Source organism: Ammospiza nelsoni, chromosome 4, assembly GCF_027579445.1.
Source record: "Ammospiza nelsoni isolate bAmmNel1 chromosome 4, bAmmNel1.pri, whole genome shotgun sequence".
Taxonomy (NCBI): domain Eukaryota; kingdom Metazoa; phylum Chordata; class Aves; order Passeriformes; family Passerellidae; genus Ammospiza; species Ammospiza nelsoni.
The window spans coordinates 50,813,858-50,823,873 of NC_080636.1; the positions used below are offsets into that span (position 1 = coordinate 50,813,858).

A 10,016-nucleotide genomic window follows, 5' to 3' on the forward strand; every position below is an offset into this window, starting at 1 on the left:
TACTTGTATGGATTGATGAGATTCCTGCTGTCTTCTCTTCTCTGGACTGAGCAGACCCAGCTCCCAGAGTCTCCCCTCCTGAGAGACATGATCCAGACTCCTCCATCATCTTTGGTCTCTGCTGGACCCTCTCTGGTAGCTCCTTGTCCTTCCTGACCTGTAGAGCCCAGAACTGATCACAGCACTCCAGATGTGGCCTCACTGGGACCAAGCAGAGGATCACCTCCCTGGACCTGCTGGCCACACTCTTCCCCATGTAAAACCTTCCCCTTAAACCTTTCTCTCCTCCAAAAACCCAGCTTTCCCCCAAAAACCTCCACTCTTTCCTCCCCAAACCTTCTCCCCATGGCTACCTGACTGACTACTGTGGCCAAGTGGAGCATCCACTGTGGGGACAGTCAAGCCCAGAATTGGAAGATCTTTTTATTTACAAATGAAATGTACATGTCAAGAGACAGCACAGAGACAAATCCCTAAATACAATGAACTCAGACCATATTCTCTCATGATCCATGGATGGGAAAGGCTGTATTTTGTGGAAAAATAAGTTCCAAAGTTAATGACACCATGTGGGTTGTGACAGCTGATGGAAAAAAGTTTTGAGCAAGACAGGGACAGCCCAAAACTGACCACAGACAAACTAAGGCCAAGTAAGCAAAAACTGTTTCCAAACAGTCAAGTTTTACTGTCCCATTCTCCTAGAGGATCTAAAGGAACAATGAGTTACTGAGACATTCCACGTGCCGCCTGCATCACAGCTCAGTATTCCACAGGGATATTCCTTCCTTCACTATCAACACTAGCCAGACAACATAGCCAGGGCAAACACCCCAAAGACAACTGCCCAGATGTGGGGTCAAAAATGTGAAGAGAAAACCTAAACCAAAGTGACAAGTGCATTAGCGAGGGTTTCAGAGGAACAGCTGCAGATTTGCACATTTAGATATTGTATTTCTTGCAAAGATGTTTTCTTCACTGTCAAGGCAAAGGTGCTTTTCGATCCAGATCAGGCAGCCCACTGATACATGAGAATTTTGACAGCTGCTTTCGTCAGGATTCACTGAAAAACAAACCTCTCAGGCAGGCAGCAGCTGGACAAGTGAAAGCCCAGCTTCCTTCAGAGTCCTCCAAAGCAGCTCCTGCCCTTGTCACACACCAATGACCACTGCTCTTCTCAGACAAGACTTGGCCCTAAGCCAGAAAGTCAACATTCCAGGGGCTGTTTGCATGCAAGAAATCCAGCAGCAAAGGCAATGCAAGCTCCATCCTTGGCCTGGACCCAAGCCACTTCCGTGCAGTCTGCTGCACCAACAGGAGTAAGGGATCCTCCTCTCCCCTGCAGACACCTGGCAGCTTTAGCCCCTGCAAACTCAGATGGATTGTTCCCACTGTTCAGTCACCTGCATCAAGAGGAGAAAAGGAGAATAACTCTGGACAGACTAACAAAACACAAAGGTGCTCCCTGGTGAAAGGCTTCCTTTATTTTGCTTTGTTACACATCCTTACCTTGCTGAAGCTATGCATTTACACCTCTGTGCTTCACAGATCAGAAAACTCGAGTTGTTTTTTCCCCTCCCCACATGCAGGCAGCCAGCTTCCCCTTTTTTTGCTGTTCTACCAGCTTGCTCAGCCCCCCAATTCCGTGAGCTGCTTCTTTTCCAGCCCCAATGCTCAGCACCTCAGGAAAATTATTTACTGTGCACAGTGAGCTGTGTACTGTAAGAAGTCTGTCATAGCTGCATGTCCTGATCAAGAATGTGAAGTGTAAAATAATTTTCCTATTGCAGTTCCCATCCCTAGGTGACTGTTCATGAAACCATGCATTTGGAAGCCCCCAGCAGGCTACACGGCAGAAATGCAAGCCCACCTTTTAAAGGCAGGTGTGACCATCTCCCCAGGGCTAGTGCTCGACCCTGGGGAAGGTGGCTTCTGATGCATCCGGCATCAAGGTCCCTGACAGCTGTAAATTGGGAAAGAAAGAGACAGGATCAATTTCCAAGTGTAGCATCAACAGAGAAGACAATCAGAAACAGCCTTCTAAAGACACATGCAATGCCAACACCTAATTCAAAACAAATCTGTTCTTTGGTCAAATCAGGCTTCAAAAATGCTCCCACAGTGGATGACTTAACAACCCCGAGGCAAATTCTGCTCCTTTAGGAGTCAAACTGGAATTCTGTGGGCCATGCTGTTGAGAAAGTCCCCAAAAACCAAAGCAAACCAAACAAATACAGAGCAGCACAAACCACTTTATTGCCTTGCTACCTGCTGTGAAGGCAGACTTGAGTTATGAAGGTCGATAGCAGCGAGGGAGGGGACTCGGGACTCTGCAAACATTCTGTTTTCCTTCTTCAGAAATCTGGGATGCTGAGCTGCAAAACACAACTAAGGTGCTTAGAGCCATGTTTAGGGAGTGAAGGCTGACACACAGCTTCGTGACACTTGTTGGGTACCCAGGTTCTATTTAGAGGAGCTCAAAGTTCCTACCTTCCGCTCCCCTCAGCTCAGGGAGATGATTTAGTTCTGGCAAACGCACATTTGTCTTGAGGAATTCCCATTTCTTCTTACTTGCCTGAAGGATAGGTTTTTTGTTAGTAACCTATAGTCAAGGGCATATGGAGCAGCTCATGAAAATATAGACAAAAATAAAGCTATTTTCAAGCTTAAAAAAAGCAGTGGCACAGCAATGCTCTGATGCAGTTGGAATTTGTCCAAGAGTGAGACAAAAGAATCTGATGTGTGTGAAGGAATTCAACCTGCTCAAGTGCTTTTTATACACAAGCAATGGAAAAGCTACAGCAAAATAAAAACAATCATCTAAGTGAGGCTGCTTTTGGAGAGATAAAATACAGCCCTTGGAGAATGGCTGGGATTAGTTATCTGGAAAAACGCAAGTGTTCTTGGCTGGCACAGTAATCATCATGCCTAGGTAGTGAGAGAAGAGGAAAACTTTCCATTTCACTTGTTTTCCTTATCAATTTTTAATGCAGTTATGACATGACTAAGTAAAGCCCTGGCCACATTAAATCCAAACCCTCGGTTCTGCTTCCGCAGCACAGCACACATGGTCTATCACTCCTGGCCAGGCAGGAGGCCATAGATATATTCCAAATCTCACAGATATCCTGGACTGCTCCCCTCATTAAAAATTTCTTTCTGACATAAAATATATTTTATCTAAGAACTGTTAGCGAGGGATACTGAATGCAAAATCTGCAGGGAAAAAGGGGTAACAAAACAAGTAGTATTTCTAGTATTCTAGTATTTCTAGTATTTTTAGTGGGAGTTATGGTGAAAGATGGACCAGATGGAGTTCTTGAGAATACAACACACGATTGAATTAATTTTTGCTTGGCCAAGGAAGACAGACAGACAGACGACTCACCGGTGTCAGGCTGACATTGCAACGCCCCACTGGAGAAGGCTTCCGTGCCTTTAGCAAGGGGTTCAAGTATTTTTTACTCTTTTCATCAAGTCTGTAATCAGAAATGCCCCACAGCTGGTATGAGCTGGGCTGACACAGCCAATATAAATCACCAAATGCAAGGTGTCCCAAACCCCACATCTGGTGCTCCCACACTGTCACCCTGCCCCTCCCAGGGCATCCCAGGAATGATGGATAGGAGCTCCCCTAGCTCTGCTCCCTTACCTGTAATTAAGGCTCCCAGGCCCAGACCCCATCCCAAATGTAGGAGAAAAGTTCTGGTTGATGGGAGGGATAAATGTGCCCAGGTTCTTAGCATAGTCCAAGTTGCTGCTGGAATCTTTCAGGTTGGTCTGAGGGCTCAATTTCAATGGGTGGATTGTGTTGTCATAGAGGAAGCTCAGCTTTGAGGATCGATCTGCTTTCTCTGCATCAGCTTTAGAGGGCTTGGTCTTTATCAGCTTCCCATCTTTGCTCCTTGGGCCTATGCTGAAATCCTGTTTGGGAAGATAAACATCATCTTTCCTTACAGTCATGGTTAAAAAAGCAGTTTACAGCAGTGCATGCAGCAAAAAAAACATGTCAGAAGCCTACATGTGCATGATTCTGCAAGAATCTAATGGAGATGGAATTGGTTTTGGTAGAATATCTCTGCTTTCCATCAAACAGGAGAAAATTTGTCAGGGTTCCAGCACTCTCTGTAAATAAGTCACTTGAGACTGGAATCAGAAATGATAGAGGAAAACCAGCTGTATCCTGTGTCTCTTCTGAAGAAATTAAATAAAAACTCATCTCAATGTCACCTCAAAGTCACTCTGAAGCACCCTTGGTATCCAGTTGAAAGGAAAATTTTTATTTTTGATGACAGGGCTTTAAATCAGGTTAACAGCAGCATAAAGCATGACTTATGCTTCCCAAGTGATTCCCCTCCAGCTCTGTATCGCCAGGAACTGCACCACAGGTCTGTATGGTTCACCTGAAAGGGACTGGCCCAAGAGCCCCCTGCACACTCCCAAGCTATTTCCTAGGAATTCAAACTGCTGCACCTATTTTAAAAATAATGATACAAAACATGAGAAAAACCCCAAAACAATACAGGTTTGGAAAACACAGATGGACCAACCTGGACACTGATGATTTTTCTTTCTTCTGAAACATCATCTTTGTCCCTTTTATTGACTTTAGATTTTTTTTGAAATTGATGGTCTCTGGTATCTTTCTGGATTATTTGTTTAAGCTCCTGAGTAAATCTACATTCCATATAATGAGAAAAGAAAGAAACAAATAATAAAAGGGCTTCTGTTTATCTTAATAGCATCATCAGTTGTTAAGCCCAGGCTCCTATAGACTTTTAAACAGTCAAACAAACTGTGCCTTTTAACTAATGAGAAGACAAATTTAATGTATACATTAAATAAAATCTTCTGCACACATTTTTTCACAATACAGCAATAAAGCAATAAAATACAGCAATACAGCAATAAAAAATAAATCTGCACCAGTTTGGTGCAGATGCAGTGAGTGAACACAGTGTAAGACTGTACTACCCAATGTGGGGTGACACTGATGAATTAATGTCACAACAAGGTAAATGTGCCACTGCAATGTGTTCCCTTCCAACTCTATTTTCAGAAAGGTCAAGCCAAAACAAACGGAGGCATTCAGCAGCTGTGAGCTCTGCAAACCCAGCAGTGTGCAGTCTCCAAGCACAACTGCTTCACTTCTTTCTAACCTGAGCCTGCAGTGAGCAGGAAAGGAGCTCTTACCTCTCAGCAAAGCCGTCCTTGTTGAAGAAATCGCCCTGCAGGAGCTGGGCGCAGGACGGTCTCTTGTCTGGGTCAATCTGCAAGCACTCCTGTCAAACCAGCAGGAGGACAAAAACACAGCAGGAATTAAACAAAGGCTTTGGCATGAGGAAAAGACCCCTGCAGTGACCCCTTTGGCCCTGCAGAGCTGGGTGTCCCCATCACCCTGGACTGGAGCTCTGGGATCCCCCACCAAGCTGCCAACCCAAGCTGCTCACTACCTGGAGAGCTGAGAGAAGGGCACTTCAACATCCCTGTGCTCAGTTGTGAGGTGGAGGGCAGGGAAACAGAGGAACACTCACAGGAAACAGTTAATTACCTGGGCTAATTCCAGCGCTTCAGCAGGGAGCTTGGGATAGCGTTTCTCCAGGGATTCGAGCTCCTTCACCTCAGGCAACTTCAGGCCGGCAAAGAGGGGGTTTTTATAGAATAACTCCTGTTGTCTTGGAATTAAGTTACCTAGAATCAGGCAAACAAAGGTGGAAAATACAGGACAGTGAAACATGTGAGAGGCTGAAATGCTAGTAAGGGCTACAGTCCGGCTTGTTATCTTTCCACCCATCAAAACAAATCTGAGCCCTTCACTCCTGAGCAAGCCCCAGGGGCTCTTCTTACCCAGGCACCTGGTGATATGGTAGAGCTGGTCAATGTCTGAGTCTCCAGGGAAAAGGGGCTCTCCTGTAAGCATTTCTGTTATCAGGGCGCCAACAGCCCACACGTCCACAGGCCTGGGGAGAAAAACCACCAGCAGCCCAGCTCAGCACAGCTCCATGGCTCCAAAGGCTGAGGCAGGGATGGAGCAGCCCCTGCACGCTCCCCAGAGCCCTTGCCAAGCTGGCAGGCCAGGCTCACCTGCCGTATTTGCTGTCCCCCACCAGCAGCTCCGGGGCTCTGTACCAGCGGGTGGCCACGTAGTCCGTGTAAGCTTCCCCAGAAGTGGCCAAGGGCCGGGCAAACCCGAAGTCGCAGAGTTTCACTACTCCTGACTGGGAAACCAGGATGTTCTCTGGCTTAATATCCCGATGGATTATCTGCACAGAGAGAATGAAGTCAGGCAAACTCTCTGTGTGTACATAGCAAACTGATTGGCTCAGCAAGAAGCACAGCTTTCTCATATGCAAGTAGAAAATTACAGGCAAACACAGAACCACTAATTTCAGACACATTTATTTTATGTATCTCTTTTTCCTTTCTATTTCTCTAAGTTCAAAGACGTACAAATACAAAAATACACACTTCTATTCTAATATGTATCTATTGGTTGTAGCTGCAGAGCTGATTTCTTGCAGATACTTACATTATGGCTGTGACAAAAGGCAATTGCTCTCATAATCTGAAACAAGTATTTCCGAACCCTCTCGAAGTCCAGTCCATTGGGAGAGTCCTCAAGGTCATTGAGCATCGTGTGATCCACAAACTCAAACACCAGGTACCACCTCTTCTTCCTCTTACACACATCCAACAGGTTCACCAGGTTCTCGTGCCTCAGTTGCTGTCAAGAAACAGGGAATGTTTAGTGAGGGAAAACACTTACTAAAAGTTATAAAGGGAAATGTTTAAAAAAAAATTTTGCTGTTAACTTTTTTAACTGCAGCCCTGCTGGGACAGTACCAAAAAATGCACCTTGAATAAAAAGAGGAAGAAAAAGCAGCTGTGTTTTCCAATTATTTTGTCATGTATACTTTTGTTTATTTTGTGTCCCCAGCAGACAAGGCTCCACCTCCCATTTGTTACACATTTATTTATCACGCACCAACACAAAAGGCCATGCTACAGAGCACAGTTATTTATTAGCTGGAACCTGGCAGGGAAACATCCCCAGAGGCTGCCTGGAGGCAGCAGCAGAGCCCAGGAGTGGGACCCAGGAAGATGCAAAAGGACTGCAGAGCACAGGGAATTGCAGGGGAAACTCTGCTGGGGCAGAGGCAGTGCCAGCCAGCCTGCACCTGTGCCTGCCCAGATTTCTTAGAAGGTCTGACAAGAGAAGAATTTTTAAAGGGTATTCAATATGAGAAAAAGCTCTTTTTCCAAGAATGATTTGTTCCCCACACAAGAGACCTGAAGAGGTTTTTGCTGTTTTCAGACACAATTAAATTTCTGCCCAAACTCGAGGGGGAGAAAAAATTAAAACCAAAGATAGACAGGGAAGAAGGAAAGGAACTACAAAGAGAATAAACCTCCAGGTATTTATTTCCCCTGTGAGAGGCCACCCTTCCTGAGCTGCATATGCAAACATTCTCCTTGCAAAGGTTTTCACATAGGAAAAGCAGTTAATTCCCAGAACACCTGGGTGCTGCTCAGAGCAGGGACAATCCAGGCTCACAGAGATCCACTTCAGAAGGGTTTGAAGGGATAATGCTTGGAGCTGCATGCATTTCTATGAACTCCAATTCTGTAACTCTTGTAGTAAAGGCAAACACCACTTTTTTCCCCTCTTCAGTGCACAGGAACCATAAGCTGGCAGATTTAAGAAGAGATACTTGTGGCAGACAAAAGGACAGGACCCAGGTTTGCCAGTATTCCCACCTCTGGAGCAGCCTGGAAATAAGGTTTTCCTTCTTTTTTTTTCACCAAACAGATCATCTGGGTCCCAGTGTTCCAAACTCCCAATGTGCCCATGCAGAGGGACAAGCACTGTACACGGGACAAACATTCCTATGGGACAAGGGATGCTCCTCAGGACAGCCCACGGCAGTGCCTCACCACTCTGACAAGGAATCATTTTTTTCTGATATCCAGTCAAAAGCTGCTCTCTTTCAGTCTGAATCCACTCCCCCTCGTCCTTTCCCACAATAGTAACACCAGGCAAATCCCACACTCCAACAACAAAGGACACAGTGCACACATGGTTCAGGGAATCCCACAGGAGTCCTTCCTGCCAGGAAGGTGCCATGGATAGAAAAAAAATAAAGGAAAACTTTCCTAGAAGTGTTTTACTGTCTCAGGTGACCCCCCGGCAGCCCCCAGCCCGTTTAGGGTCACACTCCCGCGCTTTAAAAGGTCAGCGTTCCTTCTATTTCCAGCAAATCCCCAGCAGGAAAGGCCAGGCATTTGGGACAGGGGGACAGCCACCACCAGGAGGCAACAGAGACCGCACCATCCCCTGGCAACGCCAGAACATCCCAAGATCCGCCAGGTGCATCCAGCCCGGCGCTCAGGCCAAGGGAGCCGCGGCTCCGCCAGGCCACAGCACGGAGGGTTCCGTTAAATCCAGCGCCTGGAGATCCCGGCAGGGCCCAGGCGAGTCTCGCTCGGCCTGGGATGTGTCGGTGACACCTGGTGAATGCTGTGAGGGGAAGCCGAAGGAGACTGAACACACAAATTGCTTTGCAATTTAAGCACGAAATCGTTAGAAAAAAGGCGGTGCCGCCGGCCTCACCTTGAGCAGTTTGATTTCCCTCAGGGCGATTTTCCGCACCGCCGCGTCGTCGTCGCTCTCCAGGAACTTCTTGACGGCCACGATCTGCCCGCTCTCCCTGTTCCTGCACTTGGTCACCATCCCGTAGCTGCCTTCCCCCACCAGCCCCAGCACCTGGTACTTGTCCATGGCGGTGGCGGCAGGGCGGGAGGGCCCGGGCCCTGCGGCAGGGCCGGGCCGGGACGCGGGGACAGCACCGGGATGGCGGCACCGCGGCCGCCGCCGGCTCCCACCCAAAGCGGCCGCGTTACCGCGGCAACGGCCCGCCGTAAAGCGCGGCCGCGCCCCGCCTGTCGCGAAAGGCGGCCGGAAGCTCGCTCGGCTCTTGAAAAGGCCTCATAAAATGTTTTAAGGGTAAAATGTTATAAAGGTTGCTTTTAAAGCCCGGTAGGGCTTCAACAAGCGTACTAAGCAACCTCATCTCTTGTGCGGTGGGCTGAGTGTTAAAAAGCCAGCCTGAATCCATGCAATGAGGGCTCCATGTGCAGATGGGAGGCTGTGGATGTTGCTAAAGATCAGTGGTGAATAATTTGGTTTTACTTCATTTTACAAACTTGTCTCCACGTGCTATTTGCAATGTAACACCGTGCATGAACCTGCTCCCTTTGAGGGGAAGGAAAGCTGAAGCATCCCTGTGGCTTTACTAATATTTTCAGCCAACACATTCTTAATCCATCGTCCCCTTGTTCCTTCTTCCATCCTGTGATGGATGTAGCAACCCACGGTCTGGCCTTCTGCTGACACTGACTTCTCATGTTCTGGGCAGCAGCGGCACGGCAGGACACGGGCAGGAAAACAGCTCCAGGAACAAACTGCAGAAACGAAGGTATTCCATGAGAATATTCCCAAGATTCCCGCCTCAGTTTGGTGGCCTCTAGGTCACAACTAAGGGCACTGCGGAAAGAAAGGTGTTCCATGATGCATAAATTCCATTCAAATACAGGATTCTGTCTGGTCATCGTCAACTTCCTCCTCTGAATCCTAACAGCACCTTCGAAGTGGGAAGAAGTTTGTTTCTTCTGATAAGAGGGCAATAAATTCTTTTTCTCTGAAAGATTTAGGTGTCCTGTGTCCTGTGGCTGCTATCTCGCTGTAAGTACTTTCTTTTTAAAAAGTATCCTACATAGCATAATTTCTATTTTAACATTTTTTATAACCTAAAACTATATTTACCACACTACTTAAGAAAATTAATACAGCATTACATTTCTACCACAACACATATAATATTCATTTTAATATTTGCAAAAGCCAATCACAAAATAGGCATTTTTCACATGTCAGAACACGGGCGATGACCCCACGGGGCCGTGCCACGGGGGAAGCCGCTCTAGGGGCGGGATGGTTCTGGCGGGCAGGGCCGATGTCA

General features: G+C 47.0%; 1 protein-coding gene across 1 annotated transcript; it reads right to left on the minus strand.

Moving 5' to 3' along the window:
- Nucleotides 1-410: 410 nt before the first annotated feature.
- On the minus strand, nt 411-8,879 carry CDKL2 (cyclin dependent kinase like 2). Its single transcript, XM_059471143.1, has 13 exons — nt 8,609-8,879; nt 6,527-6,721; nt 6,082-6,260; nt 5,845-5,957; nt 5,549-5,688; nt 5,191-5,279; nt 4,548-4,674; nt 3,650-3,921; nt 3,386-3,476; nt 2,488-2,572; nt 2,266-2,372; nt 1,868-1,960; nt 411-1,400 (listed from the first exon to the last, which is right to left on the minus strand). Exons 1-12 carry the CDS (start codon nt 8,774-8,776, stop codon nt 1,901-1,903), a joined length of 1,626 nt encoding a protein of 541 aa, XP_059327126.1. The 5' UTR covers nt 8,777-8,879; the 3' UTR covers nt 411-1,400; nt 1,868-1,900.
- Between the last annotated feature and the right edge of the window lie 1,137 nt (nt 8,880-10,016).